The sequence below is a fragment of the Mytilus edulis genome, chromosome 12, assembly GCF_963676685.1.
Source record: "Mytilus edulis chromosome 12, xbMytEdul2.2, whole genome shotgun sequence".
Lineage (NCBI taxonomy): Eukaryota > Metazoa > Mollusca > Bivalvia > Mytilida > Mytilidae > Mytilus > Mytilus edulis.
Window position 1 is genome coordinate 827716 of NC_092355.1, and position 23398 is coordinate 851113.

A 23398-nucleotide genomic window follows, 5' to 3' on the forward strand; every position below is an offset into this window, starting at 1 on the left:
ATTCTCTGAGTATTGAGTATGGAGAGATGGACAGAAAGTAGTTTATAGTCCAGAGAATATACAGACAGTACACTATGGTCAAGGGAATATGATAACACATAATTCTACCAAATATGCAAGTTACATGTATGTGTCTTTACATTCTTTGAGTTTTGTGTATAAATAGGCAAACAGACCACAATATAGTCAAGGAAATATTCTAACAAACAAACATTATAAGAGTACTGCAAAGCAATACAATTAAAGTCCCCTACCAGGTAAAAAATCATTATACTGAAACAATATGCAAACTTGTTTTATAACTTGTCATGGTGTGAACAAAAAGTAAATATCAAGTCAATACATGTACATGTATTTTCAGGCAAGACAAAAAACAGTGTGGAAAACTGATTATATGACAGAATTTTTCAAGTCCAAGGACCAAAACTCTGCACAAATATATCAGACGGAAGAAAACATTTGAACTTGATCTGTAACTTGTCGTTATAAAACTATATATAATCAATTACCAATCAATATTTTAAAGCATAATGAAAAAAGTGTGGAAAATACTCAAACATTAGATATGATAAATAGGTCCCTGAAATTAGATAAGATGTAGTACAATGTCTAAATATATTCTCAAATTATAATCAATTATAATTTATAGTTCCAAAGACTGTTTTCTATCATTTGTCACAAACTAATATAGATTAGTAATTTATCTTGAAAATGTCAACATCTTTTATCCATACACAATGTAATGTAATGACAGCCAGACAGACAAAGTGCAAACTTTAAGTTCACTTCGACTTCGACGGTTAGGGACTATTTTACCAATTTGCAAGGTATCTGTCAAACTGTCAATGAGTATTGTGTATGGATGGATAGACAGACAGTACAATATGGTCAATGGAATATGATAATAAATAATCCTACCAAGTATTCAAGTTATTTGTCTTAACAGTCTCTGAGTATTTGGTATGGATGGACGGACCAACAATAAAGCATAGTCAAGAGCATATGATAACAAATAATAACAAGTATGCAAGTTATTTGTATTAACATTTTCAAGATAACCATGTCTTCAGGCATCGTCAATCACTTTCTAACACATGCTTCCCAGTAAAATTGAGAAATCTACATTTAAGCCAAAAAAGTTATTGCTTTTCAGGAAGCTTGCATATATCACAGTTTGATAATACCTATTTTGACTGAATTTGATACCAAATATTTACTGCAATACAATGAAAGTTTGGTAGCGTAAACAAACGAAATAAGCCGTCGCCATGTGATGCGAACAAGGGATGCAAACATTTTTGGTCAAGAAAATATAACTTGGAAGGAAAGACAAATTTGATTTTAAGATTTATTGAAAAAAGATAATGAAACAAAAATACGAAAAATGCGTTTTACAATTCCATGCAGACTAAAATCAAATAATAATTAGACTTCTGTGGGCACGGTTATTGAATTTTTCCCATGTTTGCAAAAGGTCGCGCCCCTTTTTTTTGGGTAATCTAAATAAACCTATTCAATCAATTTGCTCCCTCGACTACTCCTTGTTAGTGACACAGAATTGGTAGTAAATAATAGTAAAATGTCATCTTATGGTCTGTAACATTCTGAAATACAAAAATGTCCGATAGTTAAGTGGATCGGTTTGAGAATTTTTCGGAGGAATAACATGAATAAGTAAAACTTGCAAGTAGCTCAAAATGGCGATGATGATTTCATTATCAGTGATGCTGAAAGGACTTGAACAAGTATCAGACGAACCACAAATGTCAATAATGTCGGTGATGTTCACAACAGTTATTGATAGCACCAATAATTTGATATATTTGAAGGTGTTAAAAGTCTCTGTGTATCGTGTATGGATGGAATAGACAACAGCAAAAGTAGGCAATTCACTGGGTTTTGCGGAACCCTTTCAGAATAAAACCCCTCAACTCGGAAACGTAAAATCTAAAATTTATAAATATTGAAAGGGAGATAGTCAATAGAAATAAACAATGCACAAAAGTTTCATGCTAATTGGTTAAAGCGTTTTCAGGTTATTTGACCGACATGTTGACGATGGATGGACAACGATATACCTTATTACTATTATAAACGGGCGTATAAAAATTGACAATAATTCCAAAATGGATTGTCATATTATCAGAAAATCTTAACTTAGATAGAGCTTGATCTGCTGATAATGTTTTGTCTGCCGGTTGTGTAACTGCTACTTTAATTTTTGAGATATGAACAAAGATATAAGCCAATAAAAGTGCTTGTAGCACTGAGGATAAAGATTGCTTCAATTTATCAGTGAGAAGTGAAACTAAATATTGCATTGATTGTTATTGATTTAACAGCAATTCAAGACAACGAAAATTAACGCCAATTTTTAAAAATGGCTTTAACAATGGCCATACCTGCTAACTGTCACTATTTGTGGGGGATTTTCCCCATGAAAACTCCCAAATTGAAATTTTGAAGGAGCAATTTTGTCCACAATCTCAAACAAAACAATTAATGTTACAATGACTATAGGCTTTAAAAAGTATGAAGAAGCAAAAAAACAATATGAAAATGCATTTAAAGTTTTTTTTAGGACTGTAAGAGTAATCTTGCACGTAAAACCCCAATGGGCATTTTAAAAAGATGGCAGGTATGAATGACATCATATATATTTTTAGAACAGATGGTATATTCCTCCACCTCTCCACCTTGCAAAAGTTAGGCAAAATTCTTGATAAGTGTAATATCAATTTGTGCCTTGGATACATGAGCAGATATTACATTGATAGTAGTTTCTGGAAATATTCATGGATAGGATGTATAGAACGTTATGATCAATGCACTATATTTTGTGGAGCAATTGAGGTAGTGATAAGTCTTGTAAGATTTAGATATCAAGTCAGTCCCATAAGGTTTTGATTGCTTTTCATGAAATCTTTAATTTTGTTTCAGGGTAGAAGGTTTTTTAAAAAGGTTTACGATAATCATGATAATGGATTGACGATGTCTATCATCAGTCCAAAAAAGGCCAAAAAGGCAGTTAGATATAAGAGCAATTGGTGCTAAATCACTTAGTAAGAAAATATAAATTCATTTGAGATTTCTATTGACAATGGAATCATTATCCAACATGTTAAATATAACTACAAGTATAAATGTTGAGACAGACTTACATCTGATATATCTCTCCATACTGTATCAAAATAAACAGTGTCTATTTCATTACTATCGTGATGAGCTATTTTATTCCTGTAATATTTTATCCTTGCTAGATCAGATCCTGGAGATGTTTCCCCTGGTAGTGGTAGACTGTCAAATCCATTGATTGGCTGAGTAATAGATGTCAAGTTTCTGATCAAACATATCATCAATGTTACATCAAATGTTTTAGAATCGGGAATCCCTGTAACATTGAAAACAACAGAAAATTATTACTTATAGTTCTAAAATCGTTGATTTCACGATGATACTACGTCCATATTACGCTTCTAGAACGATCCCGCTACGATTATATCATGTTCTCACCACGCCTTTCCTACGATTATCATGATCTTACTACGCTCATAATGTTCTCACTACGACCATACCACGAGTTATCCAATTGCAACACGATCTTACCGACCGTCTTCTGCGATTAAATCACGTTCTTACCACGATTATACTATGTTCCTACCGCAATCTTACTACGTTCTCAGCTATTACGATTACATCATGTTCAATATACATACTGTTCCATTCCTTATATTTCTGATTAATACGTAGATTTCTCGGAAACAGCACAGTCATGCCACTAAAATCTACCAGAACACGTGGGATTGGTTGTAGGAGTAGATGTAGAAGCAGAGGGAGCTCTGATAGTAACAAATCCTGATCTGGTCGTAGTATGAACGTAGTCAGGTCGTAAGAAGAGCGTGATAAGGACGACATGGGCGTGCTAGAATCGTACTATCATCCTGGACAGCGTGGTGTAAATGTGATATAGTCGTAGTGGAAGCATAGCTGAGTCGCCTTGATAACGTGATGGTCGTAGTAACATCGCCGTGAGATCGTAGCGCTGTCTCTCCGAATTTAAGCACGCTTTTGTTACGTTCTCGCAACGACAGTACAGCGACCATTGCGATCTTACCACGACCTTACTGCGCTCTAACTACGCTTCTACTACGATCTGACTTCGCCACGACCGCACCACGATTGTTTTGAACATGTTCAAAGTTGGTCACGCTCATCACATCTAGAAGACCTCACCACGACAATATTACGACATAACTGCAATTTACACAGATCGTAGTGCTATAGTGGCCTAGTGGGACTGCAGTATTATTATTTAATTCTAAAATCCATTTGTAAGAAGTAATTAACAAAAAACGCTGATGAGTTTATTGTCACATTACACAATAATGTCTAGGAGCTGATAGACAAAACACTTTCAGCCAATTTGAAGAAGTGTTACATCCAAAATTAAATTAATTAATCGTCTCGTCGAAATAGTTATTAATTTCATTTATATGAGGACACGTTTTTTTTTTCATTTTAGAGATGCTTTACAGAACTTTCGAAAGTTTTCAAACATTTGTTACACTCCTGACATTCAGTTTCTGATGTAGCTTATCTAACTTCATAAAATTGAACATGAATCCTTATAAAAAAATTTAATATCTTTACAATGTAACGAGAAAGTCAGAGAATAATCAATATGTCTTGCAAAGTATTTTTTCTTGTAACGTTTTATTTAAGATTCTTAAACAATTAAAGTGTTATATACCTTAAACCTATTAAAAGATTGCTTTGGAAATTTGAAAAAATGACAATCAAGTGACTAATAGGTTTATTTTTTTGTGAGATTGTAAATTTAAAATTGATATCACTACTGCATGTACTGATTTTCTAAACATTCCATTTAGAAAAGTCTTATGGTTACTGACAAAATATGTCAGGAGAGTAACAAAAGGATCAAAAACATATGTTTGTAATTTTTAAATGAAGAAAAGCTTAACATTAACTGAAACAATTGGTGTGAAGAGGATGTAATGTGATCATATATATTTAGATTTCTTGTAATTTGTATATAAAGTTGAATATAAAACTTTTGTTATTAAATATTTAAGAACACACTAAAAATTGGTGAAAATTAATTATGTAAAAAAAAATCCTTGTATATAAGGTAAAGAATTGGCAGGAAAATCACCTATTACTTTAAATACATCAAACACAAAATGTACATTGCTATATAACTACTTATTTAGGTTTGTAAGTTGATAAGAGTATGTTATTGTTTCCTCTGAAAAGTTGATGAATTTTTATGAGTAAAATGTTGTTCAATTTTTTGTTTTTATTTTTTTGCATTAACCAATGGTAGTTTTGTAAGCCTGAATGACTCTGGATTAACTTGAAAGTAGAATAATAAAACATAGATTTAAAATGACTTTAAATTTTACCATGTTTGTCATACTGAGGCATCATTTTGTTTTAAATAGCCCCCATTGATTATGTTATCTGAGAAATAGAACAAACCACAACAACTAATTAAAGAGTGAATGTGCCGAAAAGGCAGTTACAGACAGAATTTATGATTTGATAGCCCGGATTATAATCAAATATTTTATTTTTCAGGAAAGGCTAACAACATCAGATATTTAGACATTTTTCAATTATTATGGCAAGGAAAGGATAATTCTGCATTGCATGTCCAAAGAACATATTAACTAATATTAATTATGTTTATATCGCTTATATGGTCATCGAAGGTCAACTCGATAGTTAAACTGCATACGAAACAAAGATACATATTATCGACCCCATGCCCTGTAAAGTGCGTATCTTAGACTTTTAATAATTTGGATAAATGTTTAACATTGCTATAAATCAAATATGAGCATTTGAGTCAAAAAGGTGAACATGAATATGACAGGTAGTTCCCCTTTATTGCACATATGTCTTTCATTTTAAAATTTTACCATTTACAGAGCATCTTAAGATTGACTTTTTCCACAAACAAATAGATTTTTTGTTTTATATTTAACAAAGTGCAATTGAATATTTGGGCAATTTTGTGTTTATTCGCATTGAGTACTAGTTACGCGATGTATAAACAATCTTAAATATGATTATTTTTTGTTCATTATTAATGAAAATGAAATAATGAAATGAATATTCGCTTTTGTCAGCCAGGATGTAACAATTTTGTCATCATAAGCTAAGAAACATTGATGGTGAATTATTAACTTGCAATGTCTCTGACTCACCCTTTTTATAGTTTCAACATATACGCATATAACACAGAGTTTTTTCTTTAACCATCTACGCCATCGATTTAGAAGTGAACTAAAGTCACCAACAACTAAGTTACAAGTATGTAAAAAGAATTTTAAAGATGTTAATTCATAAATAAGAATTGTTTTGCTAAGTAGCCATCACAAGAAAAAAATCAAAGAGCTGAAGAGCTCTGAGGGAAGAGACGGCAATTGTTTCTATTTTTTGGGGGTATCCTTCGCATCTTTTGATAGTCTTCATACAAATGAATTAGCAAAAGACAGCTAGAACATGTAGGAAAATTGAGAATAATGAAAATAATTGTTGTTTAATGTTATTTCATTTCTTTAGTCAAGAATTCATTATGAAGTCAATTTGGACTAATAGAAGAGATATGCACCTTATAAATCAAATCAGGAATATATGCACACGTTTGTAAAAACAAATATTATTGATATAAGTTGTGTGAAGCTTGTTTCCAAACCTATATTTTGATATATTTGTACATTTCATGAATAAATAGGTTTAAACTACAAAAAGCATATTTTCAATTTTTTATCTTTTTTTTTTTATATTACAATGATAATCATGATTATATTGGTACACACTATTTTATTTTAATGGAATCATATACTAAATGTCACATTTTAAGTGTTCATATACATTAACTTTTATTTCTATATAGTGGATAATTACTCATCAATTGAGGTGCTCATATATTGGAGGAAGATTCTAAAAACAGAATTTTATAGAAAGAATGAAAACTGCTGTTTCCCTCCCCAAATCGCAAGTGTCCCCATTTTTTAACGTGAAAGTTGACATACAAATAAAACCATTGAATGTTGATGTTTGAATCATCTACAGCAAACATTTTATGTTTAGATTAAACAAATACCAATTTTAAATTAGTACGGGAATTCTGTAAATGGTATCCCTGCTTTAGCGTAGTGTGGGATTCCAACAATGACGTTACTAAGTTGGATATATCTAAACTATAATATTTCGTAATACTGATTTTCCGGATTGTTAAAGAAACGAAAATAGTGTAAAAGGGGAGCTGAAGATACGACCATTTCACGAGAAACAGAAGAGAACTGTTTAAAAAAAGTGTTTTAAGTCAATTGGTTCATTTGTGGGTCTCCTTCTCTTCAATTTCAGTATGACATTTTGAGGGTTTTTTATACTATAAAACAAAATGATTGACGTGAGATGCTTGGCAGTCTGTTAAACCAAATACGGAATTGACGGTTTGAAGCCGTCTTTCCCCCAAAAAACTAGATGATCCAAGGAACCTGTGTCGCTCACCTGATATTTTCATTTACAATTGATTCATAGATATATATATATTTTAGCCATGTCTGTCATGTTGGTTGGCAGGCAAGTTAAGCAGACACATTGTTAAAACTATATACTATGATGTTGATTGTGGTCGAATTTGGTTAAATTTGTCCCAGTTGTTTCAGAGGAGAACACTTTTGTAAAATATTACAAAAATTTACGAAAAATTGTTAAAAATTGATCTTAACAAGCAATAACTTCTCAAGGGGTCAACTGACCATTTTGGTAATGTTGACCTATTTTTAGATCTTACTTTTCTGAACATTATTGCTGTTTAAGTTTTATATCATGTTTATATCTATCTATAATACATGTAATATGCAATATAATAACCATAACTATAATTATAGGACTGATATATCTTAACCTAATGAGCATTTTGTTATAAATGAATTTGTCAATTTTGTTCTAAAAGCATTAGTTTCAGAGATATAAGCTAAGCCTTCATTTAAACCCCATGTTCTTTTTTTAGCCTTTTATATATCTGTTTTTGAGATCTTATTTTGCTGAACATTATTGCTGTTTACTGGTTATCTCTATGTATAATAATATTCAAGATAATCATCAATAAAATGCTTTGCTGAGCACAGTGTGATACGGCCACAGAGTTTGAACCCTGAACAGATGGAGGAAATTTGGACACACAATATTTAAGCTTGATACATCTGAATTTGGATTGTGATACATTTTTTGACATAATATAGGTATCTGACACAAAATAAATCTTACAAATCTATAATACTGACATGACTGAGCAATTGAAGATTTCTTCTTGAAACATGTTAGAAAAAAAAAAAATCGAAAACATTCGGAAAAAAAATATTAACCTTTTAAAAAAAATAGAACCCCCAACTTATTTGAATAGAGCATTAACCATCATACCAAATCTCAGTCTTTCCTTAGTTAATACAATTGAGAATAGATATGGGGAATGAGTCAAAGAGACAACAACCCGACCGAAGAGCAGAAAACATCCGAAGGCCACCAACAGGTATTCAATATAGTGAGGAAATCCCGCACCTAGTCATGTGCTTCAGCTGACCCCTAATCAAAGATGTATACTAGTTCAGTGTTAATGGATGTCAAACTGAGCTCTGAAATATATAAAATGAACTAAAATTGAAAATAATTAAAAAATTTAACAAAGGCCAGAGGCTTCTGACTAGGTACCATTGTAAGGGAGATAACTATAATGCAAAAAAACAAAACAAACAAAGAATAATCCATTCTGAGTATAAAAATGCATTACCACTGAACCATTTGATATACAATATTATAATATTATACGTATTTAAATCACAGTATTTGATGTTTCTAGAAACTGCTAAAAAATATTTCATACTGGAACTAGCAAACACATAGCAAAAACAAACCACCCAACATCACGAAAGAAAGCTAGCGTAATTGTCCATTAACCATGTTAACCAGGAAACCCTTGTGTTCCCCTTTTTTACCCTAATTCCTTAACAGATTCAGCCATTACCCCCAAAACCCCTAACCTATTACGCCACTCCTATTCATCTGCCATGTACGTGTGTTCTGGCGTAAATACAAAATTTAAATCCAGGTATCTATGATGAGGGTATTTACAACCACTGGATCGATACCACTGCTGGTGGAGTTTAAATTACCTGAGGGTATCACCAGCCCAGAAGTCAGCACTTCTGTGCTGACATGAATTATAATTAATATGGTCATATTTATAAATTAACTGTTTCCAAAACTTTGAATTTTTGAAATACAAAAGCTTTTCTACCTCAGGAAAGGTTAAGCTACAGTTTCGACAATTCGTTAAGGAATATTGGTGTCAAATGCTCTTCAACTTCGTACTCTATTTGGCTTTTCAACTTTTTGGAACTAAGCGTCACTGATGTGTCTTTTGTAGACCAAACAGGCGTAAATACAAAATTTAAATCCAGGTATCTATGATGAGTTCATTTCAGATATGGACACTTTTGTTACAATTTCATACAATTCCATACACCGTTCCACAAGTTATTGTCTGGACACTAGATACAGGCTTATTTGGGACCCTTATTGATCACTTATTCCTAAACCATAGGGACCATAACCCCCAAATTCAATCCTAACCTGTTGTGGTTTTAAACCTTGTGATTAAATTTCACAGATTTATATTTACATATCCAAATACATAATTTAAAAGCAGTGTAAGTGAGGTAATTCAACTTTGTGTTGTCCTCGGAGTTCAGGATTTTTGTGATTTTACTTTGTCCTCATAACATTGGTTGCGGGAAAGAAAAGTGAGAGAACAAAAACAAAAATGTCATTACTTGTGATGTTTATAAAGGGGCATAACTCAAGAACAGTAAACGTGACACGACCAAATTTCAAACTTGATCTGTATTAAGTGGTAATAAGCATGCGTTGTCAGTTTATTATCGATTTATGAGTTTGACTGTCCCTCTTTCATAACATTTGGTTGAGATAAATTAAAGTTAGAGAAAGAAAACAAAAAAAATGGCAATTTTTCCATTTTTAAAGAGGCATAACCCCAGAATCATTTAAGTGACGCTACCAAAATTCAATATTGATCTGTGCTTTGTGGTTATAAGCATTTTGTAAAAGTTTCATATCATTTGGTTGAGGCAAACTTAAGCAAGGAGAACGGAAACTAAAATGTTTTACGTTTTCCATTTATAAAGGGTCATAGCTCTAAAACTTTTAGAAAAACACTACCAAAATTCAAGCTTGATTTGCATTTAGCAGTAATTATCATTGTGTAAAAGTCTCATAACATTTGGTTGAAGTTGAGGTAATCTTAAGTTAGAAAGACGGAAACCAATTTTGGGACCTACGGACGTACGTATATACAGACAAGGGTTAAACTCAATGCCCCCTCCGCTACTGGTTAGTGTAATCCTAATCCACAAAATTTCTGCAGTCAAATAAAAACGTACCATTTCTTGGAATCAAAAGGTTCCACTGCGCCTGATTTATGATTCTCTTTATTTTTAAGTCCAAAAGATTGTTGTGGCTTCTACTTAATGTTGATGGTAGAGAGATAGGCTGAAATTCTCTGTCAAAATAAGTACGGACTGCTCTAGGTGTCACTCCTTTTAACAACAACGCTAACCGGACATAATTCTCCTCTTCTATCGAAAGAGGTGCCATGCTTTCAGATTCGTTTTACAGTATAAAACGTTATCATTATAACTTAATGGTTCATGGATTCCTGCAAAAATAAAAGATGTCACTATACATGAAAAAGTTATGGAAATAGTAACTAGGAGGCTGCAATGATGTTGATAAGAAACCGGGTGGAAATAGACAAGAGTATTACAAGCACTCAGTTGAAAAAATATGTAGATTCTTTAAAGGTGACACAAACAAAACAACTGAAATACATGTAGACATGGTAGATATGGTAGATTTTAACATTCTAAATATTTCTGCGTAATCAGATTTTGACATTCTAAATATTTCTGCGTAATCAGATTTTAACATTCTAAATATTTCTGCATGGTTTGATTTTGACATTCTACATATGTCTGCATAATCATCAGATTTTGACATTCTAAATATTTCTGCATAATCATCAGATTTTGACATTCTAAATATTTCTGCATAATAAGATTTTGACATTCTAAATATTTCTGCATAATAAGATTTTGACATTCTAAATATTTCTGCGTAATCAGATATTAACATTCTAAATATTTCTGCATGGTCAGATTTTGACATTCTAAAAATTTCTGCGTAAGCAGATTTTAACATTCTAAATATTTCTGCATGGTCAGATATTGACATTCTACATATGTCTGCATGATAAGATATTGACATTCTAAATATTTCTGCATAATCATCAGATTTTGACATTCTAAATATTTCTGCATAATCATCAGATTTTGACATTTTAAATATTTCTGCATGGTCAAATTTTGACATTTTAAATATTTCTGCATGGTCAGATTTTGACATTCTACATATGTCTGCATAATAAGATTTTGACATTCTAAATATTTCTGCATAATAAGATTTTGACATTCTAAATATTTCTGCGTAATCAGATTTTAACATTCTAAATATTTCTGCATGGTCAGATTTTGACATTCTAAATATTTCTGCGTAATCAGATTTTAACATTCTAAATATTTCTGCATGGTCAGATTTTGACATTCTAAATATTTCTGCGTAAGCAGATTTTAACATTCTAAATATTTCTGCATGGTCAGATTGTGACATTCTACATATGTCTGCATGATAAGATATTGACATTCTAAATATTTCTGCATAATCATCAGATTTTGACATTTTAAATATTTCTGCATGGTCAAATTTTGACATTCTAAATATTTCTGCGTAATCAGATTTTAACATTCTAAATATTTCTGCATGGTCAGATTTTGACATTCTACATATGTCTGCATGATACGATATTGACATTCTAAATATTTCTGCATAATCATCAGATTTTGACATTCTAAATATTTCTGCATAATCATCAGATTTTGACATTTTAAATATTTCTGCATGGTCAAATTTTGACATTATAAATATTTCTGCATGGTCAGATTTTGACATTCTACATATGTCTGCATGATAAGATATTGACATTCTAAATATTTCTGCATAATCAGATTTTAACATTCTAAATATTTCTGCATGGTCAGATTTTGACATTCTAAATATTTCTGCGTAAGCAGATTTTAACATTCTAAATATTTCTGCATGGTCAGATATTGACATTCTACATATGTCTGCATGATAAGATTTTGACATTCTAAATATTTCTGCATGGTCAAATTTTGACATTTTAAATATTTCTGCATAATCATCGGATTTTGACATTCTAAATATTTCTGCATGGTCAGATTTTGACATTCTAAATATTTCTGCATGGTCAGATTTTGACATTCTACATATGTCTGCATGATAAGATATTGACATTCTAAATATTTCTGCATAATCATCAGATTTTGACATTCTAAATATTTCTGCATTATCAGATTTTGACATTTTAAATATTTCTGCATTATCAGATTTTCGTTAAGTAAGTCTCTCAAACAAAGTTTGGAGACTTATTGTTTTTGCTCAGTTCTTATTATTTTTATTCTTCTTCTTCTTCTTCTTCTTTTTTTCTTCTTTTTCTTCCGCCACTTTAAAAAAATGGACTTGTCCGCAGCGTTTCTCCAAAACAACTAGTCAGATATACTTAGGGTTTCATAAAATGTTAGACTAATATGTCTAGGTGAGCCATCAATCGTTCGTTCATGCGTTGTGGTCTATTAAGGGGTATTTTTGGGGGCCGAAAGAGGGGAGGAGTTTACTATAGAACCCTATGGGATTTGATTTTCGAAAATTTTCAAATGAATATAACTTGAAAACTTTAAGTGATAAACACACAGTCTTCAAAAATGATCATAGGACAATAAAACAAATCAAATGAAGTAAAAGGGGAATCCCTGGGGGGTCATCCCAATCCCCTTAAATTTGAGAATATGCTTTTATCTTGTAAACGGTCCATATCCCAACCCCTAAACCATATATATACTTAAATGGGACGATACAAGAAATTAAATGATGTAAAAGGGAAGTCCTTGGGGGTAGCCCCCACCCCGTTCAATTTGAGAATACGCTATTATCTTGTACACGGTCGAGATCCCCACCCCTAAACCATATATATTCTTGAATGGGACGATAAAACAAATTAAATGATGTAAAAGGAAAGTCCCTGGGGTCGCCCCCACCCCATTCAATTTGAGAATGTTCTATTATCTTGTAAACGGTCCAGATCCCCGACCCTAAACCATATATATTCTTGTAGAGGACAATAAAACAAATGAAAAGAAATAAAAGGTAAGTCCCTAGGGTGTCACCCCACCCTCTCTTGTTTGAAAACTTCTAAACGGTCAAGATCCTCACCCCTAAACCATATATATTCTTGTATGGGACAATTAAACAAATCGAATGAATATGGGAGCTTTGTTTTGGAGACTTCGTAACAGCATCCTGTTACAATTACTTCTTGTTATAATACTTTTTTTTTTACCTAAACAGCTAGAAAAAGCTTAACCCTGTAGTTGGAAGGATAATTAAAACACTCTCCTTTAAATATAGGCTTAATGATGTTTTCTCTCCATATAGAAGGAGAGAATCCACTTTTAAATATCAAATTGAAAATCAACACACATGTTTTAACTAATTTACCACATGATCATCTTATCATCATGATCATTTCGTTTTGTATACCATCGCAACCAGCAGATATTTTATACTTTAAGTCTTTTACAACCTTTTACAACCCATATATATATAATGGTTCAACAGATAACAGATATATGTGTTACAACGGTATCAGATCGCAGGTGGAAGGAAGGTCCGCTGATGTAGGCTCTGAGGTAACCGATGGAATTGGTCACCGATAGTTTCGCTCGAAAATATAGTTCCCTATAGTGATCAATCTTAGTACCACATTGTAATATGACTTAATTTAAAAAAAAAAAAAAAATAGATACATTACTTGGTAATATAATTATGATGTAATTACATTACCAAGTGATTTTCAATGTAGCATGGACGTTGTATTGTTCATGTTATGTATTTGTTCAGGTGACCTAAGTTAATTGGAAATGAATTGGTTTTATTTTGTGGTTATTTTTGTTTGTTGATAGGGGGATGACCTCACTAAACTCCCGTATTATGATGCAATAAACTAATTTCTCCATCCTGAATTTAGGACTTCATGGACACTGCATAGCTTATGTTATATATTTGAATTTCGGGTCCTCAGTGTTTTCTACTTGTTTGGCTTTATAACTATTTTGATCTGAGTGTCACTGATGAGTCTTATGTAGACGAAACGCGCGTCTGGCGTACTAAATTTTAATCCTGGTACTTTTGGTAACTATTGAGTTAGATTGGTTAAGATTCTTGGTGTTATTTTTTTTTTGAGGGGAGGGGGTTACCTCATGTATTAATGTAATAAAATAGTAATAGATACAATGCCAGGGTACATAATTTTTATGTTATAAATTAATTTCCTCATTTTAAAATGTAGGACTTCATAAACGTTGAACTGTTTATGTAATGTATTTATTAAGGTGAACTGAGTTAATTTCGAGTTAAATGGATATATGAAGATGTGGTGTGAGTGCCAATGAGACAACTCTCCATCCAAATACCAATGTAAACAAAAGTTAAACTATTATCGGTCAATGCACGGCCTTCAACACGGAGCCTTGGATCACACCATATTCGGGTTTTATTTTTGAGGTGAACTAAGGTAACTCCTGTAATGAAAGAATAATTAATACAATGCTAGGGTTTATAATTATGTAATAAACTATTTTGTTCACTTTAAAATGTATGAATTCATGTACGTTGTATTGTTTATGTAACGTCTTACTTGATGTGAACCGAGTTAATTTGAGTATAACGGTTATACTTGTTTTTGGGAGGAGTGACCTCAGGTACCCCCTGTAATAAAAGGTAAATAGATACAATGCTAGAGTATAAAATTATGCCTTAATATCTTACAACATATTACATAAGGGTTTTATTAAGTCAGTCTTTATACAATACAGATAACCTGATTTCACCTTCATTAATCAGCCTTTAAACACTACAGTGTATTCAGATTTGTTTTATAAAGGTGACCTCAGGTATAAGGTTGACCTAAGGTAATCTTGGAATGTAGACTGGTTTAATAAAGGCGACATCAGGTAATCTGTAGTGTTTTGAGATTTGTTTTATACTGGTGACCTCAGTTAGTCTGTTTTGAATGAAGTTTGGTTTGTTATAGGTGCCCTTAGGTAACCTGTAGTGTATTGAAATTTGTTTACTAATGGCGACCTCATGTAATCTGTCTACAAAGACCGGATTAATAAAGGTGACCTCAGGTAATCTGTGTATGCAGAGGGTTAAATACAGTTGACCTCAGGTAAACTGTTGTGCATGAAGACTGGCTTAATAAAGATGCATGAGGTAATCTGTAGTGTATAGAGATTTGTTTAATAAAGGTGACCTCAGGTAATCTGTTGTGTATGGATACTGGTTAAATTAAGGGGATCTCAGGTAATCTGCAGTGTATGCCACAAGAGACCACAATGACACAAGCATTAACAACTATAGGTCACCGTACGGCCTTTAACAATGAGAAAAACCCATACCGCATAGTCAGCTATAAAAAGCCCCGACAAGACAATGTAAAACAATTCAAACTAGAAAACTAACGGCCTTATTTATATAAAAAAAAATGAACGAAAAACAAACGAAAACCACTGAATTACATGCTCCTTTTCAGGACAGGCACATACATTAATAATGTGGCGGGGTTAGACATGTAAGCGGGTTCAAAACCCTCCCCTAACCTTGGACAGAGGTATAACAGTACAACATAATAACGAACTATAAAAATCAGTTAAAAAAGGCTTAACTCATCAAATGGACAAAAATACAAGTGGACGTGGCCGGGTACTTATACATCCCGACACAAAAAGACACAATGAACAGATCTGAGAGTGCTGGCAGTTAATATCTGACAGCTAGTTCAAAGCCACTAGCAGCCCATAAAAAAACATGCATCTAAAACTAAACTATCAATCCGTACACATCCAACATCCAATGGATATAGTGTAAAGACGTCATAAACAGTAAGAGAAAAACATGACCTTGTACAATGGCAAGTTACAGGTATCGACAGATATAAAGACTGGATTAATAAAAACTACGTCAAGTAATCTGTGTATGGAACTATACAAAAATGTATGCTTCTTTCGAAGGCAGATAGAAAGTTTAAATGAACGTTGACCCCATTTTTTTCCTATTAAGAATGATTAAAGTTTATTTAGAGAAAAAAATAGCGAACTCATTTGTTTAAAAAAAAATTGATATAAAATATCTTAATATTCCCGCGAACAACTTAAGTGCTGAAAACTTAAATTCAGAATATTTTATAAATTTACAAAATAAATTTGAATAAGATTGAAAGAATGTTTTAAAATTTGAACACTTGAAGTTTTAGATAGGAATTAATAAATTAAAAAGACACACAAAAGCCGCCTTTCAAAATGTATTGTGATACACGGTCATAGTTTTGACATTTTATTCTTACAAATTATCTAATGTGTTATTATTGATCTAAACAGTTTAACGTCCCACTAATCTTTGTAAATATGACACGCACCGAAACAAAGACAAATGATTTAAAGATAATTTCTATTGTCAGGTATTATCTATCTCAATCTGCAAAATGTGTTTTGATATAATACTTTAAAAGGCAGTAGTAAGGAACAACCACTGGGTAGATTTTCTATAGTTTATTGTTAAGTATATAAATGATATGTATCCGTAAGCCGTGTTATTGTATAGCAACTACATATTCATAAAAAAGAAGTAACAAACAATTAGCGTGTAAGGATATATCATATTACACTAGTGCATATACATTGTAGAGCTTCAAAATAGAATCGACCTCTGGACAAAATTATTTGTACAAGTTTCGCTTTACAACAACGTTATTTTTACACTGATGAGTTGGCCTAGGCAATAAACTAATGTTCACAAATATGCATGCAGTGACCCTATTGTACAAAATCTCTGTCTGATTTTTTAGAATATCATATCAAAGTAACCGCATACACTATTTGTGTTTTCGAAATTAACTACATTATAGATCAAAAAGGACTGAAGGGGTAAATGCGAAAATGTACATTTTAAAAGAGGGATACATATGAGCATGGTTTGCAGAACAAGAGGGAGTTCATGACTAATTTTCGCCGTTTTTTCTTGATATAAATTAAAAAATAAAGAGTAAATTATAGAGTAAAAAGATACCAATAGAACAATAACAAGATACAAGACCCGAATTATGCCAAACAAAATAAACATGATAAAGGCGAACAATATTCAACAATGAAAATTGAATAGTAAGCTGTGATGACCAATCACCGCAATAACTCAATGAAAAACATGACACGCTAGACCACAAGAAGTCTATGAAAAGCATGACACGCTAGACCAAAAGAAGTCCATGACAAACATGACACGCTAGACCACAAGAAGTCCATGAAAAGCGTGACACGCTAGACCACAAGAAGTCCATGACAAGCATGACAAGCTAAACTACAAGAAGTCCATGACAAACATGAAACGCTAGACCTCAAGAAGTCCATGACATGCATGCAAGCTAGACAACAAGAAGTCCATGACAAGCATGACACGATAGACAACAAGAAGTCCATGACAAGCATGACACGCTAGACAACAAGAAGTCCATGACAAGCATGACACGCTAGACAACAAGAAGTCCATAACAAGCATGACACGCTAGACAACAAGAAGTCAATGACAAGCATGGCACGCTAGACAACAAGAAGTCGATGACAAGCATGACACGCTAGACAACAAGAAGTCGATGACAAGCATGACACGCTAGATCGCAATCTGATGCTCTGAGTACATTACTGTATACACTTTTCATAAGGTCCCATCACAGGTCGACTATTCAAACACATGTTGGTTAATGTGTCTAAAAGTGCGTTCGTTTGGCTCAGTGAGACAGAAAAGTACATGTCTAAGTTCGGTCAAAATTGAATGTGTAGAGAGAGTCATTACAAATACTTAATACGTAACATATGATGAGCTTGTATATAAGTTATATTCTCTTTTTTAAGTCTTACAAGAATTGATGTATGTTTGTTTACATTTTTCCATTCTCAATTGTATATATCATAATCACTCGAGAGAGCATTCTTACATTATAAAAAAAAAAAAAAAAAACACGTTCCCAGTAAGATACTATAATTGTACCTACTGTGAACATTAAAAATAACTTTTAGAAAAAGAAAAACCCAAATGAGACTACTTACATGTACTTTAAGGCATCTGAATCAAAAATGGATTTGTACATAACAATGTAGGAAATATTCAATGACTACCCACGTCTGAAATACTATATAATGTGTCCTTGTTACAAAATAAAAGATGAATGAGAAGTTTGTCTCTCCCTAAATGTTTTGCGCATGAGTATATAAACAAGTCTATGTCGTCATTCTAAAGTATTTTTAAAACAGTTCTAGCATTGTTTGCACGACAATGGGTAGGTATTTAAATATGTCTACTGATACTTCCCGCATGAACTACAACGGAAAAGATATGGAACACATTAAAAACGGAAAATTTAAAAATAGTCAGACAAATCTTGTCAACACACTTCTGGATGAAACCTATGCTGCTCATATTGCCTTACAGGACACTAGACTATTATTTAGATTAATCACTTGTACATCACAAGGAAATGTTATATCTGATAACATCACAAATTTTATTTTTTCTCCAAACTATCCACATAACTGTCGCATGCAACAAGATAATTTGAAAATTTTTAGTGAGGCTATTAACTGTAAAGCTTTAACTTTGAAAGCTGCATATTCTAATATAAGGTTGTGTCATTTAAAATTAGCTATTGAAAGAAATGGATTAGATGGTTTACGCGCACTGTTGTTCGAACTTACGATTCAGGGAAAAGTGCATGTTACCAGTTGTAAAAAGATTATTCAGAAGCTGTATGATTTTTTTACTCGCGAAACTTAAGGAGGTAGACCTAGGTGAAGGGAAATAACTCCTTAAATCATCAGTACGTTTGTGTCAACCATTTTCATATATATATATTTAAAAGAGGGACGAAAGATACATAGATTATTTTCAATCTGTTTCAGGTAAATGCTTAAAATACATTGATGAAACGTGACTTTTACAAACACATAACTGATTTAAAGAGTTATCTCCCTGAACCAAGGTCTTCCACCTTAAGGTGGCTTGGGCAATTTGAAACTTACTATGATAACAATTGCTTTTTTTAATATTTTTAAATTCTAAGTGATATATTTATATTGTTCATTTATGCTCACAATCACTCCTTATAAGAAGTATACACTTTTTTTTATTTTAAACGTATTAGAAAAATAGATTTATTGATGAATAAAACTAAAAACAGACCTGACCTACAAAAATCTCAAACATTTCCAAAATATTTAGTCTAGTAGTTTATCAGTATTTATGATTGTAAACCTGATATAAGGGAATGCATAACAGTTTTGAACACATATTTGTATATGGCCTCACTTTAAAATTTGAATGCTGTGTTATTTATTATTTGTGCAGGATGTAATTGGTCATCAATTGTGTTATTTCAGCAGAACTGAATAATTTTGTTTGTCAATTTATCTCAAAAGTTGTGAATAACAAAGTGTCAAAAAATGGGAGTAGAAACATAGCAGAGCACATACCAAAGGAAAAAAGGCAAGCAAAAAAAAATAATAAAAGTGCAAGGTACAGTATGAATCTCACTAAAACAGGGGTTGTACTTAGATGCTCTGGAAGGATGAACAGTTCCTGCTTTTTACAAGACACCTCTTGTGCTGGTCAATGAGGGTCATGTACAGTAAGGATAAAACATATATGACAAGATTATAAAAAAGAAGATGTGGTATGATTGCCAATCAGACAACTCTTCACTAAAGACTAAATGACACAAAAATTTACAACAATAGGTCAGTGTATGTCCTTCAACAATGAGCAAAGACCATTATGCATGGTCAGTTCAAAAATGGCCATGAAATGATGAATGAAAATAATTCAAATGAGAAAACTAACGGCCTTATTTATGTACAGAATTGAACAAATACAAATGAATAACACACCAACGAACGACAACCACTTAAAAACAGGCTCCTGACTTAACTCATTAGTTGTTTTGAAAATAGACAATTCATAGCCGTCATTAAGATCAGGCTGACCAGTTAAGAACTTCCTGATGGTCAACTTTAGTCCCAACCATAGCAATAGTGTAAATTGCATGAAAAATAAGTATTACAAGTTCTACATGCTTGCTAATTGTTTTATTAAAATTAGAATACAAATAATGGAGGTCCCTGTGGTCTTTTGTAGAGGAACTTTGGTCTAGTAAACTGAATAATCAGTGCAAATCAGCTTTCTGAGAGAGTCTGTAGGTGTTTTTTTGGAGCCTACGACTTCAATATTTTAGAAGATGGAAGACCTGAATGCTCTATACTTCGTATGTAGATGTCTAATGTTATGAAGTTTCCCACTGTCATATGTCCAAAGTCCTTACCCTCATGTTCATGGTTCAGTGACTTATCCTTTTTCTATTTTTTTTGTAATGTTTATTTCGCTCTTATTATGATTATTAGGATATCCATATTTGGTATGTGCTTACCTTGCAAGGTTTACATGCCCGTCAGACAGTTTTTATTTCACCTTGAACTCATTTCATGAGTCAGTGAGCAAGGTTAAATTTTAGTAAGTCAAGTCAGTACTCAGATTATATATCGAGCAATATTTCTAGTATATAGAAAGACTAAAGTGTATATGTGATACTTGGCAGGTGTCATCTGACCTTGACCTAATTTTCCTCGTTCAGTGGTTATAGTCGAGTTTTTCGTGTTTACGGTCTGTATTTTTTAAACTATAAATAATAGTTATAAGTAAACTATATTTGTTTTCAAAAAAACCCAGGCCACCAATTTTTTTATTTTTATTTTTCACTAAACATATGATAAAGTTCATTTACTATAAAAATATGCCAATTCCTATATCAGATTTTTATACCACCCAGCCAACTTAAGAGGTGGTATTAAAATACCCTTACATTAAATACATTAAGCAAGTTACAAAATCTCAAAGAGTCAGCTAGCTGGTACTTAATACAAAAAATATATGAAAAAAAAATGTTCGCGTTCATTTATTATTGTGATTTCTTTTTAAATGGATGATAATATGAGATTAATATTTGCGATTTTAGGAAAATCTGCATACAGATATAAAAATGGGAGCTTTTTTTTTTGCAATGCCCGCCACATCACCTTATTTGCATTAATAAAAACTCTGCAATATTTTTTAAATTTGCAGTAAGACTTTGTTTCCATTTTAGACAGGTGTTCATATCAAGGAACTCAGTGAAAATTGTTGTCTTCTACAGAAAGGAGGAGAAAAAAGTGGACGAAAAAACAGGCAGTTAGATGGACCTTCATTTCAATGCTATTCTAGACATTATTGCAGACTGGCGTCGAAACAAAGAAATTCTTCAAGATTTAAATCTAATGGATAACTTCCATGAAACACATTAGCACTTTATGGACGAGTCACAATTAATTTTCTCAAAACAGCAAGAAACTTTACTTAACTTTCATTTTGGAAATCTAAAACATGCTTGTGGTACGAGTTTATCTAATATAGCATCTATGAACTGGGTTCAAAAGATTACCCACAATTCTCAGGAAGGAATGTTTTTGATGGCAGATGGATTTTCCACAATTTTGGATAAGATTACAGAAAATTTATACATTGTCTACATAGGTAGGATTCTATCTAGCAGTTGCGGATTCAGAAGTTTATAAGGGGGCTCAGTCTGCTCCAGTCATGCTTCAGTGATTCCCTATACAACCAAATTTTTCACCAAAAGTTTGTTTTCCTGAAGAAATATTTCATGATTGTAGAGACAAACTTTGACTTGGTTGCTAGTATTTTTTCACGTTATAAACTGACCAAGTCAGCTACCTCCATCACTTGCATGACTTGGTTTTTGTTGCCATTGTAAACTTAAAAAATATATAAATGTATTATCCTTTGAAACTACTGGACCAGTGCTTCTTACAAAATCTCCTTCTTATCTTGTAGATTTCATCAATAGAATACAGTGATAAAGTAGTAGTAAAATCATCAGATGGACAAAGCTGAACAGGAGATAAGGTAGGTGTGAGGTACTGTGTTATAAGAGACCATTTGGAAAGATATTAGCTTTTGAACATTATATCAGATTATTATAAACTAGTTAATGGTATTCCAACATTGCAATGAAAGAAATGAAAAATTTCTCACAGAAAGAAGTATATATTCTTCTTCTTGTCTCCGTATGGGCATCCTTTATATGGATCACCACCATGAGTTATGGTGTATAAAGGAGCCTGTATCAGTACAGATTAATGATTAGGATAACAGCAAAAACTCTAAGACTTCAAATGAAAGGTTTGATAGTTTCCAATGGAAACTACTAATGGATCCCATATGGGCAGAGTACATGTCTAAAACTAAACATGAACATATCTGCAGAGGTTTTCTTCAACAAGAAAATAATGACCTATTGAAAGTATATAATCTATGGATGTTAAAATGCATCCAAGAAAACAATTTAGAAAAACCAATTTGGATGATGTTGATGGATTCTCTCTGCAAAAATTTCTCGTCCGTTCTCATCGACATCCACCAGCTAGATGTATAAATACATGAAATAGCATTAATGATAAAATACATAATTTATTAAAGACAGTATTGCAACATGGTAACATTTAACAATACTTTGTAAAAGTGGTAAAGATTCTTGCAGAGTATTATTTCCTTGACATTAGTATCCTGGATTCTTGTTACTCATGTGACAGTTGTTGTTTATATTGCAGATAACATGACTGAGCTTGTCTTGACTGGAGCATGAGTAAAGGGATCAAATAAAGGGACAGGTTATACTAAAACACTAAAACTTTTAACACGACAGATATAAGAGAATTATTTGGCACATCAACAACACCATCAATCTGTTAATATTGTATTTCACAACTATATTTAATTTTCTGTTTAGGTCATTGTGACCCTGCCTTTAGCAGTATTGAAGAATGGAACAGTCCAGTTTACTCCTCCTCTACCACAGAATAATTTCTTTGGAAGAGTAGAAACTGAATTTAGTCGCAAAGGATTGTTCGAAGTATTTCATGATCCCTCCAAAAGAAAACGTAATAAAATCTTAAGTTATAAAGAAAATTGGAAATTTGCATAGAAATAAAGAAAATTC

General features: G+C 32.3%; 1 protein-coding gene across 1 annotated transcript in view; it reads right to left on the reverse strand.

Annotated features, from left to right (window-relative positions):
* The window catches only part of LOC139499376 (serine/threonine-protein phosphatase 6 regulatory ankyrin repeat subunit B-like), a 40862-nt gene extending 22330 nt beyond the window's left edge, over positions 1-18532 (reverse strand). The window contains exons 1-3 of the mRNA XM_071288058.1: positions 18405-18532; positions 10494-10768; positions 3162-3391 (exon numbers count right to left, since the gene is read on the reverse strand). Coding sequence (XP_071144159.1) covers positions 3162-3391; positions 10494-10707 — 444 coding nt within the window. The 5' untranslated portion in view covers positions 10708-10768; positions 18405-18532. The remainder of the gene's footprint in view (positions 1-3161; positions 3392-10493; positions 10769-18404) is intronic.
* Positions 18533-23398: the final 4866 nt, after the last annotated feature.